This window comes from Mastacembelus armatus, chromosome 10 (assembly GCF_900324485.2).
Source record: "Mastacembelus armatus chromosome 10, fMasArm1.2, whole genome shotgun sequence".
In the NCBI taxonomy this organism is placed as follows: Eukaryota; Metazoa; Chordata; class Actinopteri; order Synbranchiformes; family Mastacembelidae; genus Mastacembelus; species Mastacembelus armatus.
In genome coordinates this window covers 24,794,030-24,812,222 of record NC_046642.1, presented here as the reverse complement: position 1 = coordinate 24,812,222, position 18,193 = coordinate 24,794,030, and the positions used below count along the sequence as shown (strand labels likewise).

The window sequence follows — 18,193 nt, the reverse complement described above, 5'->3', positions numbered from 1 at the left end:
GCTTTAACACAAAAACACAGGGAAAAAATGTGTGTGACAGAGTTAAGGACAGTTGTTTGGTTTTTATCTCACCATACACCTCAACTGCAACCTGAGATGCAGAGAAGGAAGAAGAGATCTCAGCTTGTGTGTTCTGTGCACTCACACAGACACACCACCCGCTGTGGGAGGCTTTAGGGCAGGAGTATGATTGCAAGTCTATTTACATTACAACGTAGAGAAGCAGTGGACCGGGGTGAAAGATTGGCGAAGAAAGAGAGAGAGAAAAGATGGTTTCCAGATGTGAATTGGGATTCAGGGATTCCCCTCCTCCTCCATACAGAGACAGATGTGGATCGGCCTGCTCATGTTGTAATGGAGAGAATAGGAAGGAGGCAGAGAGAAAGCAAAAAACAGTAAAGAAGGGAAAGGCGTAGCACTGCAGGGGTAAGTGACAGAATCCCAGGCCAGCAGAGAGAAAAAAATCTGATGGAAATGAAGGAGAGGATGGAAAGAATAAAATAAAACAAGGAGAGGGGAGACAAGCAGTCCCTTTTCTTGGGTCACAAGCCCAGTGGAGGGTGTATTGGAATTGGTTAGCAAAAAGTCCACCAAAATGAAACGCGTCACAGAACTTTTTTTTTTTCGAAAATGCTGTGCTTTACTTCCCAAAACCTTTGTTTTCTTCAGGAACTTATTTGAGCTTGGTGTATTTATGTACAGTATGTTCTAGTAGGTGTGTGTGTGTTGCCACCCTCTTGATCTTCTGTATAAACTGTATTAGTTGGCTTTTTCTCACTCTCTCCCTCAGTGAATTTTGGGGGGTACATGGAGTGAGAGGTTGTGTTTCAGGTCATAAATGTCCCTTCAGAGGGCTGTATTTAGATTACGTCACAAAAGACCTGGAGCCAACTTGATTTTATCACTTAAAGAAAACCAACATGCCTAGAATAAGTATCTTGTAACTCATAGGAGAAACAAACTTCACCCAAATAATTAAAGTTGTGCTCATCAAGAATTTAATATTGGCAGTGGATCAAATCAATGTGTGTAATGTGAAAAGTGTCACTCTTTTCTACTCATTTGTATGGAGCTTTTCAGCATCTTCTACTTCATGTCTTTGGTTTTCTGGCCTGCAGCTCTAATGTTTAGGTGGACCCTCACTGTTCCCATTAACATTACAGCAGCAGGTACCCTGATAAAACCCACTGCACACTTACTTTCACAGCTCCAAAACCATCACACTTGAGAAATAGAACACAAGCCTATGCTGAATTTTTGTTTGATAGCTGACTATAACAATTAAATTATTCTAATTATTAATCACCTTTCTAATCCACCACTAGTAGTCTGTCTTATGTTGTAGTGCTCAAGAATAGTTATACAACATACATGCATTAGTAATTTCAGTGTTTATTGTGGTAATAGCACACTGAGTGAATGGATCTCTCAATACCATACTGTGGTTCTAATGGGCTGGAGATCCTTATTTTTTATACCTCCTGTACTTCATTGTTCTAATTTGAGGTTATCAAAGATTCCTTATCCAGTGTGAGAGTTATACACAAAGCTTAAGTTCATGTTTCAATATTCACATAATCGATATACTGTATGTCTCCTCTGCTTCACTAAAATTGTAACACACAAAACTTTGAGTGTTTCTCTCTAAAATGAAAAAAGAAGACAAAGTGATTTATGACTGATTTGATCAAATTTAGGTGTTTGACACCCTGCTGGAGAAAAGGTGGAGGGAATCAGGATGGGAAAATCAAGGATCAAGCAAAGCAGAGGAGGCAGTGAATTAAAGTACATTAAAGTGGTTGAATCCTCAACAGTTCTTCAGCTTGAGCTGGTCCTTTCTGATTGTTTTTGGCAGTTTTTTGTGTTTGTGTAAATGTTTATCAATTGCAGCATGGCAGAACTGATCTTGATCTGATCTGTGTGAGCTGATGAGTTTGGAGCTAATACAGTCTGCCTCTGTTTTTGTTTACACTGACATACACATATGCTCTAGTGACATGGGCAGGGTGCAACATTCAACAAGTTTTTAAAGAAAGTGAATCACACAGACAACTTTTAGTCTGGGCATGTAGGGATTGAAAAATCCATTCCATTAATGCCACTCTTCTGTGCAAGGACTGATGGTTAATGTGAGTTTAGATGCTTTGCCACTTCCTTCAGCCAGTTTTCATCACCATATTCAGCACTAACAGGACTATTCTGTGTGTAATAGGAGACTTTGGAGAGAAACCATTTTTTCCAAGAGGTCAGTCTTTAAACCATCTTTTGAAATCTTACTAATACTTGTACTATTGAAATGGGAGACAATAATTTAAAAAGTCTGTTTTTAACTGTGAAGATCCCTCAATGATCATTTAAGTGAATTGGCTACTTTAAATACAACTGACTCCTTTTCTTGATTGCGTGTGTGTGTGTGTGTCTGTGACGATCTAGCATCAGGTTTCCACAATGTATCCATAGAAAACCAAAATATAAAATATGTTGGAACTATTTCTTGGTTGGTCTAATGACTTCTTGTAGTGTTGCTGTCACCATTGCTTGGAAGTCAGATTTTGTTACTTTCAAACAGAGCCAGGCAGGCTGATTCCCTATTTCCAGTCTTTATACTAAACTCCCACCTCTAGCTTCATGACTAAGGGACACATGAGAGAGGGGTATTGACATTTCTCAACTAAGTCCAGAAAAGGAAACAAAATTAATGTTTATTGATAACATCTTCCTAAGTGTTAAGTTTGTCTGATCCATCATTAAGATCATAGTTTTAATTGTAATATGCAATCGTATGCCCTGAGAGCAAACACTGTGGTCCCACATCCCAGCAGCCCCACCCTCTGGGCCTTGAGACAGTGTTAATCTTGTGTACCTTTGGATAATCCTGTTATCGGTACCACCTTGCTGAAATTATTTCTCAAATGAAATATGCTCCTATTCTAAAGAGAAGTCTTGAAGGAATGTCAACCATTAGGATGTCAAGAGCAGCAGCTGATTCTGGAACTAGCTGTCCTGTGTCTCCTGTATAGAGGTCGACCAATCTATCGGCCAAGCCGATTAATCTGCCGATTTTTTGCACATTTTAATTAATCGGCATTGGCCGATTTCACTGCACATTAGGCCAATTTATAGGCAGGCACATCTGTGACGAGTTAAGTGTTCTTGTGGAGTATGTGAAGACGTGTTGCAACAAGCAGGTTGTTTAGTGAGCTGAAAAGTGTCCAAAAACGGTAAGAAAGTACTTATCTTTCGTTTTTAATTTAGCCTTATACATTTCATTGGTTGAATATGACCTACTTTTGGAGAGCGATTGTCTGGTCTGTATTGTTAGCGAGCTGTAGTTTAGGCTGTAGGCACGGGTACCAAAACATGCTAACAAGCCCAGCAGCTAAATTATTATAGTCGCATACACACACGGCTTCAGCTATTGATGGCCGTTAAAAACCATTCGTTTCCAAAGCGTAATTACATTGTAGTGTATTAGAATTGACACTGACTGTCATGTGTTCAACAAATCTGAAAGTAGAAACGCATGAAATTCAGATGAATATTCTCGTTAAAACACGCAGGATAACATTCCTCAATAAATGTGTCTGTGCGTCTGAAACACGCAACACGGGCACGATGCTCCCACCAAAAATACTTTTAATGAGGAAAGTTAATGTGCACATTTTAGCCTGAAGTTTTATCTGAACTGCGCGTTTCTACTTTCACATGCAAATGACTTGTTGCACATATGATTTGTTTACGCATATTCTTAGACTATGGCCTTTTGAATTTGAATAGCAGTGTCTGTCAACAAGCTTAAGGATCATGACAGGTACCCTGCAATAAATCAATCCTGTTTTTTCCCCAAACATATTAGGATTGTGATGTGCATGGAATAATGTAATTATAGAAAAAGTGAGTTTAAAATGACAAATCTTGTTTTGTTTTTTTATAATTATAATCTGATGGCTGAAAGGAAATTGAACCCAGTATGGCAGTATTTCACTGAAGGCCAAGTGCAATACCTGCCAGAAGTTGCTGGGCATGGGAGCAGAAAAAGCAAGGACAAAAAATACTACAAACATAATACTTTTTATTCCTGGGCACTTTTATACCTTGTGAGACGAAGGGGGAAAATTAAAATCGGCCAAAAGAATCGGCATCATATATCAGTCATCGGCTGCCCTGATTTCTAAATATTGGCATCGGCTAGAGAAAACCCATATCGGTCGACCTCTTCTCTGTATGACCAAGTCTTATCACCATGTTGTTGGAGAGATTTCCAGACTCCTGGGTAATACTGCTAGACTGCACTAATGGGTGGTTTACCGGAAGAACCCATGACTTACATACGTATACCCAATGGTTCACCTGGTACAGTGCACACTCTTATTAAATACGAGCTTACCAAGCACTGACTTAAATACATAATCCATCTCGTGTGCACCAGAATCTGTCTTTATTCTATTCTTTTACTAGTGGTGACTTATGTTGTGTGGGCAAGATCTTTATCCGGAAATTAACGACAGTGAGAACAGAACTTAAAGAGACTCCACTGCATGTGGCAGGGACACAGACATATCCAGGCATGGTACGCACATGGTGTAATGACAGTGATGGTGAAAATGGGCATGATAGTCCCGACTGGCATATAAAAGGTCCAGATGGTGTTGACTATATGTTACACACGTCACAGATGGAGACAATTGATGGTGTAGAAGTGTTTTTTCCTTTATTATTGCTCACCTGTAGACATAAATTAATACATGATGTATTGATGAGCGATGGCTTTCACTGAACTGCTTCCCGCTTACGACTGAACTGATTTGCCGTACATTTTGCCGTACTGGACAGACTAGTCCCATAAGCAATAGTGTTCACTACAGTCACCCACGGCAACAGTACATTCTTCATTCATAAAACCAAACATGAGATATCTGTGTCTACTAACAAAAACGAACCAACATAGGCTTATGTGTATCTAAACAATGGTTATAAACTCTATATACCACCACTACAATACTGCAATAGCACCAAAACCATCATCGCGCGGCGCTCATTATGTGAGGCAACTCAATGTAGTTAGCTTTTAGGCTAGCTTCACTTAGCATTGCATCGACTAACCCGATAAACAACCAAAAATGCTACTTGGGCTAACAGAACATTGTCTTACCAATACATAACCATGTTACAATAGTATGCTTGCGCGCATTGCTCACCTGTAGACATAAATTAATACAGCGTTGATGAGCGATAGCTTTTACTGAACTGCTTCCCGCTTACGACTGAAGTGATTTACTTTTTGCCATAAGAGCCTTGTTGTCAGTCCTCTCAGCGCCATTACTCCCATCAAGCGGCGTAGCATATGTATTACACTATGATTTGCCTTAATTCTACAGGTGACTTATTTCCTGTATAAGTGGCACAATGCATAACACAACAGTAACAACCACAAATTCAACGAAATAGCAGTAGAACAAGCAAACGTTGGGGTACCTTTTATGTATTACATATCCTCAGTGCCACATATAACAATGATAGTCAAAACAATAGGCAATGGACACAAACAATGGATGACTAGTATCTACCGGCAACACTCAGAACATATGGTTTTGGACGTGATTCCCTGATTGGTCTAATAAATCAGAGTAAAATGATGACAGAACTGATGTTAATGCCAGTTCAACACATTATTGGTAACTCTTAGCCAGACACCTAGTATTAAAGAAACTTGACATTTATAACTGCTGTGGCAGACCAGCCTCCTGTTTTACTTGGATTGTTACCAGTCCTGTTTTGTCTCTAGCTAACAGGGCTACCAAAAGCATCCAGTATAGCTGCCCCAAAGTTGCAAAAATTCTCCAGCAGGTTCAAACCTTGCTATAGAACAATTAAAGCATCTGTTTTAATCCAAGCATTCATTTTAGAAATCAAACTGTCTAATTTGTACTAAAGAAATCATTTTGTATACAAAATGTGCAGACAGAAGGAAGAGGAGAAAAAAGGATAAGATCAATTCAATTCAATTCAATTCAATTTTATTTGTATAGCGCCAAATCACAATACAAATCATCTCAAGGCACTTTACAAAAACAAAAAAAAAAATCCAAGAAATCCCTTATGAGCAAGCACTTGGTGACAGTGGAGAGGAAAAACTCCCTTTAACAGAAGAAAAAACCTCCAGCAGAACCGGGCATTCAATTCAATTCAATTCAATTCAATTTTATTTGTATAGCGCCAAATCACAATACAAATCATCTCAAGGCACTTTACAAAAACTAAAACTAAAAACCCAACAATTCCCTTATGAGCAAGCACTTGGCGACAGTGGAGAGGAAAAAACTCCCTTTAACGGAAGAAAAAAACCTCCAGCAGAACCGGGCTCAGTTTGGGCGGCCATCTGTCTCGACCGGTTGGGGTGAGTGGATAGAGCAGAGAGAAAAGAACAGCAACAATAAACAACAAATAGACACTGCAAGTTGGTGGGGCCAGTAACTGCACATCAGCGATAAACAGCTCCAGGACCAGGGACACCTGCAGAAGGTACAGAGAGAGAGAGAGAGAGAGAGAGGGAGGGAGAGAGCACAAACTAGGGGAGAGAGAGAGCACAAGGTTAGTAAGGGGGGGGGGGGGGGGGGGGGGTTAGGGTAGGGGAGCTCAGTGCGCCGATGGTCCTCGGGCAGTCTAGGCCTATAGCAGCATAACTAACTAAGGGATGGTTCAGGGTTGCCTGAAGCCAGCCCTAACTATATGCTTTGTCAAAGAGGAAGGTTTTAAGTCTAGCCTTAAAAGTACAGAGAGTGTCTGCCTCCTGAACCCAGGCTGAGAGCTGGTTCCACAGGAGAGGAGCTTGATAGCTAAAGGCTCTGCCTCCCATTCTGCTTTTGAGAACTCTGGGAACCACAAGTAGGCCTGCACTCTGAGAGCGAAGTGGTCTATTGGGATAATATGGTACTATGAGGTCTTTAAGGTATGAAGGAGCTTGATTATGAAGGGATTTGTATGTGAGAAGAAGGATTTTAAATTCTATTCTATATTTTACAGGGAGCCAATGAAGAGAAGCCAATATAGGAGAAATATGATCTCTCTTGCTAGTTCCTGTCAGGACTCTGGCTGCGGCATTCTGGATTAATTGGAGGCTTTTTATTAAGATATTAGGACATCCAGATAGTAATGAGTTACAGTAATCTAGCCTTGAGGAAACAAATGCATGGACTAGTTTTTCTGCATCATTTTGAGACAGGATGTTCCTAATTTTGGAAATGTTGCGCAGGTGAAAGAATGCAGTTCTAGAAATTTGTTTTATGTGTGAGTTAAAGGACATGTCCTGGTCAAAAATAACTCCAAGGTTTTTTACAGTAGTGCTGGAGGCCAGGGCTATGCCATCTAGAGTAGCTATAATTTTAGAAAAGTTATTTCTGAGATTTTTAGGCCCAAATATAATGACTTCTGTTTTCTCCGAGTTTAAAAGTAAAAAGTTACTGGTCATCCAGGCCTTTATGTCAGTTAGACAGGCTTGAAGTCTGGTTAACTGGTTTGTGTTAACAGGTTTAATAGATAGATATAACTGAGTGTCATCCGCATAGCAGTGGTAATTAATAGAGTGCTTCCTAATGATATATCCTAAAGGAAGCATGTACAGGGTGAACAGAATCGGTCCTAGCACAGAACCTTGTGGAACTCCATAACTAACTTTTGTTCGTGGCGAAGGTTCATCATGGACATGAACAAACCGGAATCTGTCCGATAAATAGGATTGGAACCACTTTAATGCTGTTCCTCTGATACCAATCACATGCTCCAGTCTCTGTAATAAGATGTTGTGGTCAATGGTGTCGAATGCTGCACTAATTGGGCATCAAGATCATGTGAGGCAGTCTCTTGTTCACCCTCACATCCTCACTTACTCCTCCCTCTTTATCTTTCTCCTTCCTCCTGCCCTCCCTCTACAGCATTACCAGTCATGGTGACAAGCAGGAGAGGAGGGAGGCATGCAGCAGCCACTCACGCACTCATGTAGTCAATTGTTTTCCCTCCTTCTGACTACTGTATACTCCAACTATACTGCTTCTCAAAGCCACTGTTTTTTGAGAAGACACCCTTGTTTGCTGTTGTTTTTGAAGACTTATAAAATAGCAATTCATCTTAAGCTTCTTGTGTTTCTAACATTTTTTTTATCATTTTGAGCTTCATTTGTGATTTTCTAATGCTGTTATTCCACTCTGGTTGCTGTTCTACGTGACTGCTGGAGTGGTTGGGACTGACTTGCTCATGTGCTTATGCTCCCAAATTTTAGAGAAGTGAATTCTGTATGAAACTGGACTTCAGTGGAGCTCAAAAGAGGAACTTTATTTTGGAATAAAGGGTGATCCTATCCCGTGGAGTGTCATCTTCTCTGTTGCAGAGAGAGAAGTCATCTGTTTAGAGGAAGGAAAGGGAGACTGATGTGGAAGAAAACCTCAAGGTGTTCGATGTGAAGGTTTCATATTCCACAGACCAGAGACAAACGGAGAGAAAACAGCATCCTCTGTGTTTGCTTCATTTAATCATTAGAGCATGGCTGGGGTATATGGATGTTTCAAGGGCAAGAAGTAAGTTTCAGTCATAAAATATCACCTGAAAATGAATACATTCTGTTGTGACAGTACACCTGGAAGCACTATATTATTTCAATCTAACTGCCTCTACAACATCAACATGATCTCTGTGTCACATTGTGTCTGTGCTTTTTCCACTTTGGCTCCTTAATGGGATTTGTAATATTAAGCCTGAGTTATATGTATATTAATAGTATTATTTTAACTACTTGTAAGACAACATGTGGTGTAAATTAACAGTAAGACACTATTGGACCTATTAGACTTATTACTTCAAATAATGACAGTATGAAATCTTTTCTTAGAGTGAAGAGATTCTCTATACATGTAAAGTGCTGTACAAATGCAAATTATTATTAGTTTAATTGGCCTGTTGGGGATTTCTACAGAGATGACAGTCTTTTGTTGCAGTGGCCTAATCAGCTTTTTGTTTCTCATTGTTTATTCAGATAGTTGATGGCTTGTAGTAGGTACAAACAATCAGCTGTGTGACTCAGCTCAGCTGATTGACTGAACAGATTTATTTTACAATGGAGGTTAAAGCCAATGGAAGTCTTTAGTGATTTTTATGCTTTGAATTGACTATATATAGGACTCTGGGCTTAGCAGTGTGTGACCAGACCACAGAGGGCTGGGAGTAGCTGTAGCATTTTGTCTACATTAGTATCTTTTTTTTGGTACCAGAGCTGTGTAGATGTGCTGTTGAGTGGACTTAGTCCATTCAGCATCATGGTGTGACAAAAATACAGTCTTTTATGACCCTCTCAGCTGAGCTGACTTTGACAAGTGTGCGCGTGTGTGCGTGTGTGGCGTGTGTGCGTGTCACAGAGAATAAAGGTGAATGATGAGGATAGGGCATGAGCTGCAAGACAGCTATACACAGATACAATTGAAGAAAGACAATTGTGTTATCTCATAATTGATTCATAATAAAGACAAATTTGAGTCACCCTTCGCTACATACAGGAAATGCACAGAATAGGTTGAGTTCATTCCGACAAACTCAAGATTAGTGCTGCATTTAAACAAACTTCAAAGGTTATATTTTCACCAAGGGAAGTTGAGTATATGATACTCTTGGAGTTTAAGTGGTTTATATTGCAACACTTGAGCTAGGCAAAGAAAATAAAAATGGACATTACCCTACAACATTTTCAAAGTTTCTGAAGGAAATGACAAGCAGCCAGCTAAATGTGTTTGACATTTTTTTTGTAGCATCACAATTTGTGAGATTCTGAACATTGCACATCATTCAAAAGGAGTCTCCATTTAAGCAGGGTAAGTACATGTGCAACATACAGTACTGTGCAAACGTTTTGGGCACTAAAAACACACAGGTGATGCTTTTAATATAAATTACATTGATGGTGTTTTCATTTATCAATTAACTTCATCCAAAGTGCAGTAAAAGTAACCAAACCTAAATCTAATCAGTATCTGCAGCTCTTCCCTTTTAAACCAGCTGCAGTTCTCTCAGTTTGACCTGCACTCAGTTTCACCTGGTACTCCGCAGAACCTTGGAGAAGCTGCTGCATTTCTTCTGTAGATTCAGGTTGTCCCAGTGTTTCTGTCTCTTCCTGTGATCCCAGACTGACTCCACACTGCCCAGATCTTAGGGGTGAGAAAAATAATCATTTCATCATCGATGCATCGTCGTTTACTTTAAAACAATTCTGAATTGATGCGGAAAAGTTAATAGAATTTAATATTTGATTGACATGCGCTACAAGCACTTTTAGGCTCACATGTTTATGTGTATGAGCTACGTGAGAAAATGGCAGAACAGACAAAAACTATACGAGTGGTGCCTGTTTCATTTCACATTTTACAATCTACAAGCTAAGCAACTTGGCTGGGTGTATTATCTGTTATTTGTTCTTTCTAGTTTGATTGTTACACAAGAATGTTTACATTAGAGCTGCTTCTAAATTATATGTAGTTGTTTTGTGTCAGGGTTTTGTGCCTATAACAAAAGTTTTTGTTTAAGTGAAAGGGCCTTATTTTTTTTTATGAAATTGAGCAGCTGTTATTGTCGCAAAGAGTCATGTCAAAGTTTGACAAGTATGATACAAGGATGCTGTCACTGGCACTTTTTGAATAGCACAGTTGCACATGTAATCTTAAAGCGGATTGCTACTTTAATAAAGTAATAGTAAAAAATAATTGATTCTCATCATTAATTCCTGCAGATGCTTTAAAAGTAGCAAGTATTTCATATGGATAAAATGTTTATAGAAGCATTTGATTCGGAAATGATACACTGATGCCTCAGAATTGAAATCAAATCGTGGGATGCTTAAAGATTCCCACCCTTAGATCTGGGTTCTTTGGGGGTCTAAAGATCCTAAAACTTCTGCACAGTACTGTATCTCAGGTATGTTCCAAGTATGTTGAAATGAATCTGTCCACCACAGTAACCATAACTGTGTAAGTAGGTCTGTCAAGCTTTGGATTTCACAGCCTAGTGTAGGGCTGTGCCTCATGCCCTCTAGTAAGAGCAATAGATAGCATACAATACATTTTGAGAGTGGTGTCTTTAATTAAGCCAGAAATACTACTTAGTGTTAAACTGTGTGTTTCTAATGTTAGCAAGCCTGGCTGTGTAGTCAGTAATGCTAACGTAGTGTGAGTGTAAAGATCAAGGTACAGTGACGGCAGAAGTACTTAGTTTCTTTAGTTAAATAACGAAACAAATGAGATGATGGCATATGATGAGATAAACTTCATTTATCCTTGAAGGGAAATGCAGGAATATGTATCACAGTGTAAATAGAAATAAATAAATATGAATCTTTATCACAGTGTAAGCAGTGAGGACAAGTGTGTGTTGTTATGGTTCAACCCTACACTGTCTTTCCCAGTGTTTCCCTGGGCCAACAGGCATTGTGTAACCACAGCAAGTTGAGTTTGTTCAGCGGGAATGGTGATGCAGCTGTAACTGAATGTGCAGAGTGATGATGGTGTTTAGTCAGTTTTTGTCTTGAGTCCATGTAAGGCTTGTTGGTAAGAGTGCAGCTCTGCTTCACATAGGAAAGAGGATGGAGGATAAACTGTGGCACTGGACAGCCAGCTGGAAAACATCAGAAACCCCAAGAGTAGAGAGCTGTCGTGGACAATCATGGTATTTTCAATATGTGTGTAAGAACTTAAGCTTTCTTTTCTCATCCATATGGGAAATTTTTGCAACAGACAGTATCTGGTTGTGTCTCAGGTACTGTATGTCACTGCTATTGCATACAAATAACACTCCTCATCCACACAGACCTGGCACATGTTGCACTTAAATCAAACCACATTTTACTGTCTTAAAATTGTGGCCTCGGACAATATAAATATAGACATGACTTAAATTTCCAGCTTTGGAAGGGGTGGTAACCAATGTTGATCCCATTTTGTTTCCTAAAGCCAGCCAATCATACATTTCTACCACCAGCCTCCGTCAAGTTAAACTAAGGCACAGCAATATTGAATGGCCATTCCTACATCTGATTAGCATGGTAACTGTTTTGTTTGCACTAAGGGCCTGTCATTCAAACAGCCAACGATGTGCTGCTGCATGTGTTGAGCGTCATTTCAGTTCACTGGCAATTCTAAACACATCAAGTGATAAGCAAAGCACTGATCCCAAGTCCTGACAGTGGTTCAAACTTTATTTGGAAAGGATTAACATGCAGCAGGAGTGAGTGTGAAGTGTCCAACCTTAAAATGAACGTTTCATGTAAAACTGTCAAACACCTACCAGGATTTTTCACTATATAAAATTCATGTCTGGTTAAGCACAAAAACAGCTTTTCATCTTGGCCTACCCACAAGTCCTTTGGTTCATACCAGTACTGTTTTTTTAATCTTTTATCATCAGTACTGCAAAAGAAATTCAGCTAATAATACTGTTAAGTATACTTTAATACTTTAAGTACTTTTCAGTACTGAAATTTAATGAATAATTTCCTTCTTATTCACCATCTCCTGCTGTTCATGAAGGCACATAGTGGTTGAATGGGTCAAGAGGAAATACTGTGGTAATAAAGGCCATGTTCCCAGTGAAGTATGTGCAGTTGGACAGAGACAGAGAAACAGACAAAGGGAGGGTGAGCAGAGGGATGGGGAAATAATGAGATGTATAAAGAAACGGTAGTGGAGGAAATAAAGAAATGGTGATGTTTATTGGTGTCATCTGGCCACATTCTTTATGTATTTTTCACATCCTTCTATGGCTCTTTGTCTGAAATGATATAATTGATATTGGTTAGACATCAACAAAATGCTTTTTAGCATATCTGGGAGAGGGAGTAATGAGAGATTGAAAGATGTTTATCCTGGCTGAGCAGTGGCTTTTTTACATTCTGTTCCCGTTGTTATTAGATTACATACTGAAAGACATGATAAGATGAAGGAAACCAGCAGACTGGACCTTATATAGCGGGGCTCTCTAACTCCAGTTCATGTCCACTGTCCTGCTTCTTTTCCATCTAGCCCTGCCCTTGCAACTTCTGATTGGCTGAACACAACTGATCCAGGTAATCATCAATAGGTAGGACAGGGATAGTTGGAAAACAAGCAAGACAGTGGCCCTCGAGGACCGGAGTTAGAGACCCCTGTTAAATCACAATGAGCCAAAGCTTACAGAGCACAAGTATGACTACTCAGTAAAATGAAAAGACATGTTTTCTTTTTGTTGTGAGATAGATAAAAAACTAATAACCACTCTCATATGCTGACTTTGAAGATAACAACAGGCAACTTGCTTAATTTAGCATAAATTAGTGAATGTGCTAGGAAAGTGTGGCCAAGCATTTGACTAGTAGTGTACGCCTTACTGATGGGTAAGACGTAGATTCTTTTTTTAATATGTTGAAGCTCTCTCTCACACACATATACAAATCCTACATTTTAACTTTTCTTTTATTGTGTATTTTAAACCATCTCTTTTATCTTCTTTCTTCTTTAGTGTTCTTACCCTCTTTTTCTCAAAATTCTCTTACTCTTCTCTTCTGACATCTCTTGTTTCTTTTCTCCCAGTCAGCTTTCTACATTTTCTTCACCATTTCCTTTGCCTTTCTTTTGTGTCTACTTAATCAGAAACATAAAAGACACAAGAGCTTACCAAATATATTTAAATAAAACATCACATTAGAGACCCAGAGATAAGTCTCCTGGGTCATAAAAGTGCCTCCTGCCTATCCTGGCAAATGCAACTTGCTCGTTCTGACACATGCATGTTATCCATCCATCCATCCATTTTCTATACCCGCTTTTCTTGGCTCAGGGTCACGGGGATCTGCTGGAGCCTATCCCAGCTCTCTCTCGGGTGGAAGGCAGGGGTACACCCTGGACAGGTCACATGCATGTTATTGTCATTTAAAATCAGAGTTTGAAAAAAACTTATTTAATCATGTTTAAGAGCAGCAGATTTTTTAACTTTAGGCATCTATTTCTGTGCGCTGTCATGTTTCAGTCTCTGTGAGGGGACTCTTTAAGATCTTTCCTGTGGCTACAACCTTTTTCCAGGTGTCATACTTTACTGCCTTCTTCCAAATTAGTTACAGATTATATCTCACATTGTCTTATATTTTTTTGTCAGATCTTTTGTACATATGGTTATCCTCTACCAGCAGTGTTTAAACCTACACCACCTCAGTGGTACATCCTTTATGTTGTGTAGACAGAAGCTGGCATGCATGGGACTTACAGTGTGTCTGTATATGCAACATGATGGTCTGCAGCTATATCTGTACTGAGTGGTACATCACAGCAAGCCAAGTTTATCATTTTAGCAGGCTGGAAAAATCTTTCTCCTCCCTCAGTCTTCTTTCTTGATTCGCTTCTGCGTCCCTCTCTTCCCCTTACTCTGTGCAAATTGAAGGCCTGTGGCTTGTCAGAGAACCACTAACATCATATTACTGAGGCCAGTTCATCTTCTAGTCAGTCTGTCATCTTCTCTCTTTATGCAGTGACTCAAGTTCAGAACCCTTTTTTGTCTTAAATACAATATGGCAAGTAAATACTTGAGTTCTCTGGCCAATCATCTAAAATAGATTTTTGACTGCTTTAGGTTCCTACATGGATCCCACATACTGTAGTGATAAGCTGATTCATTGCTACTGAAATAAGATTGTAAATAATTCTTAACATTTTAAGTGATTAGTTCAACTGACTTTTTATGGCATAGTGTAACAAAATCAAAAAAGGAGTGAGGAGAAATACTACAAACTACATAAAGCTAGAGCTGGTCTATTTCAGAGGGAGGAATGTGTGATAGAAAACAGAATTTCTTTCACAAACACTATTTGCTCTTTCTGCTCAAACAGCTTTCCACCTGACTTTGTTTAAGCGCCGCTTTTACTGTTTACAGCCAGATGAACTAGGGCACTGTTCTGTTTCAGCCTAAAGGAAAATCATTACTGTAATTGAATCGAATTTGTGCTCTCTCTCCCCCCTAGTTTGTGCTCTCTCCCTCTCTCCCTGTACCTTCTGCAGGTGTCCCTGGTCCTGGAGCTGTATATCACTGATGTGCAGTTACTGGCCCCACCAACTTGCAGTGTCTATTTGTTGTTTATTGTTGCTGTTCTTTTCTCTCTCCTCTATCCACTCACCCCAACCGGTCGAGGCAGATGGCCGCCCAAACTGAGCCCGGTTCTGCTGGAGGTTTTTTCTTCCGTTAAAGGGAGTTTTTCCTCTCCACTGTCACCAAGTGCTTGCTCATAAGGGATTTGTTGGGTTTTTTTTTTTGTTTGTTTTTTTTTTGTAAAGTGCCTTGAGATGATTTGTGTTGTGATTTGGCGCTATACAAATAAATTGAATTGAATTGAATTGAATCATGTTATTTGAGTGAAAGAGTATTACAAGGTTTCCTGAACCAGTCACAGTTATAGCCACTAAATATCTACAGCCATCGATGTGTGCCTTACTCAACATTGTCCAAATGTCTCACTCAAAGCTGCTGCACACACTGCGTTAGAGTCTTAGCCTCTGCCTCTGCAGCTGACTCATTGTAAATCTGTTACTCTGCAGTCCCCAGTTGCTGTTGAAATGTAATCAGGGTCATATTAGCCCTGTTTAGTGCTCGTGGTACAGCAGAATTAGGAAAGGAATGGAGTGAATTTATGTTGTAAAGGCTCCACATCCCTCAGGGGACCTGCTGTTGAATGATCTATGTCACTAGTAGAGATAATTAATTTTGGATAATCAGAAAGATAGATGGTTAAAATTCTTTTGTAATTGGAGCTGTCACAGTTGAACATCATGTCAAACATCTGAATGTCCCTGTTGATGAGCCAATTAGTGAGCACCATAAGGCTGTGGTGCAATGAGTCTGCTAACACTGGGCCCTTTGGGGAATTAAAGCTGCACTAGATTGGATTTGCTTTACGTCAAGACCGGAACCACATAGACAGTTACAGTCATCAGTAAGCTCAGTGTTTGTTAACTGAACTTGAGTTTGTAAAGGTTTCTTTCCTGGTAATGTAGAGGTCCCCTGTAGAGGTCCATGATGGACAGTACCTAGACACTGTCCAGGCATCATGGAAGTGTGTTGTCTGGATTTGAATGTTAGTATCTTAGCTGCGCAAGACTGAACTTACAGTAGGTAATCAGAATCAGAATCAGAATCAGAATGAGCTTTATTGCCAAGTGTGTGTGCACACACACACAAGGAATTTGTTTAGGTACAGGGAGGGTACTCCAGTGCAAACAGACATAAATACAAATGCTACAAAGGATCAAACAGTAAACATAAATGCTACAGAAACAAATGCTACAAAAAACTAAAGAAAAATGCACAGATAACCTGAAGACAGAATGTAATATGGTCCTGTTAGTGTGTAGATTTAAGGCCATGTATACATATGGATTACTATAATAAACTTATACATATGTTTATCTGAGCTGCAGCTGTGCCTCTGTGAACCCGAGATTGAGGAAGACACACACACACCACCCATAGGGGTGAGAAGGGAAATTTTTTATATATATAGGTCAGGAGTCTACTACACATACTGGAGACAATACTAGTGAGTGGTGAAGAGCATTAGCAACTGACATAAATGTCTGTTTTTACCAACGATGGTTGGTTTTATGTTTTTGTTTGTTTTAATGCCTAAATATAACCGAGCAGTATATCCGACTCTTTCACACACAAACTCTCCACAAAAATCCTAACATTCAGTGAGGTTTTCATGCAGGACTTCTCTAATGAGCTGCATTCAACAGCCATTATATTGGTAGCCTGTCTTATTGCATTTCTGTTTATTACAAAGTTGATGTAATCCACTTTTTTGGTTAGCTTGTAGAGCCAATAATGGTGAGTTAAAATCAATAATACCTTTATTTTCTCATCTCCACCAGAGTTAATTTATGTTCAGCTTTTTTCAAATAATGTTTCTTTATTTACAGTAATCTGTGTGCGTGTGAAAATAAGTTCACAAAAAGCATTTTTGCATTTTCAGTTGCTCTACATCTGTGTGTTTACTGTATGCCTGTTTTGTCTCTCATCTTCCAAATATTCATCTGTTTATCTGATGGACTCTTCTTTCTTTTCAAGCTGCTCTTTCCCACAACCTCTGTCTGACCCATCCCTCCTGCCTTGTATTTATTTCCAAATCCTGGTTTCTCAATATCTTTTCTCTCACTCTGTCCAGCTCACTTTGTCCCTCTCATTCTCCTATCTGTAATTCTCTTCTGTCTTTCTCTGTTTTCAAGTCCATCTTTCTTTACCTTCTTTTTTTAACCTTGCCATTCCTGTCCTTTCCACCAATGACTGTCCATCCTTGTGATAGATGCAACCAGGGATGACACCATGGGGAGCTGGCTTTGGATGTTGAGACATTTTTACGTTTTTGAACAGAATTGGATAAGAACATCAATACCATACCATAGTCGTGTCTGTGCATCAATTGGGAGCGGGAGTCTATGAGCTAATGGAAGCTGAGCTTAGTTAGCCTGAAATAATTATGACACAAAACTGCTCGTTACAGCACAACTTGTTGTTTTTATAGTGCATACCTGTAAATCTATGGAATATATGTGATGCCATGTGTGAATAGTTTTTTTTTTTTTTTTTTTTTTTTTGGACCTGTGCTCACTCTTCATGCTAACCAAAATTAACATTGTTAGGCTTCAGCTTTGCACTTAATCACAGACATTTGTTGGCATTAATCTTACTATCCAAAGCGTAATAAGAAAACAAATGATGAACTGTTTTTGCACAGGTGTCATGAGTTGGGTTTTCTGTTTCCGGTTTTGGTCTTTTATTTTGGTTACTTCCTGTTTCTGTGCAATGTTGACTATAGGTAGCTTTGTTTCGTTAGTAAGATTGTTTTCACCTGTGTTCAATTAGACTTGAGTCCTGTGTATTTATACCCCCGTGTTTCCTTTGTTCTCCGTTGGAGCATTGATTAAGTAATGCTGGTTGCAAGGAAGATTGTTTGTTTGTCTGCCTGCTTTCCCGCTTGTATGCCAAGTGGCGTTTTTGTTTTGCCCGCTTATCTGTCTGCCATGTGGCGGAGCTAATTTGTGTTTTGTGCCGAAGTCCTGGAAGATCCAGGAGAAATAAGTATTGTTGTCCTGCACTTGGGTCCTCACCTCTCCTTCTTCATCATCAACACCACATTGTGACAACA

General features: G+C 39.4%; 1 protein-coding gene across 11 annotated transcripts in view; it reads left to right on the top strand.

Moving 5' to 3' along the window:
* Window positions 1-18,193, top strand: part of LOC113144137 (cancer-related regulator of actin dynamics) — a 66,481-nt gene that overhangs the window by 2,417 nt on the left and 45,871 nt on the right. Inside the window, exon 1 of one of the 11 annotated variants that reach the window (XM_026329888.2) lies at window positions 8,030-8,570. The exons of the other annotated variants lie outside the window; for them this stretch is intronic. Within the exon in view, the coding sequence (XP_026185673.1) occupies window positions 8,536-8,570 (35 nt within the window). The 5' untranslated portion in view covers window positions 8,030-8,535. Of the gene's footprint in view, window positions 1-8,029; window positions 8,571-18,193 lie in introns of those variants that run through there. 11 annotated transcript variants of the gene reach the window in all.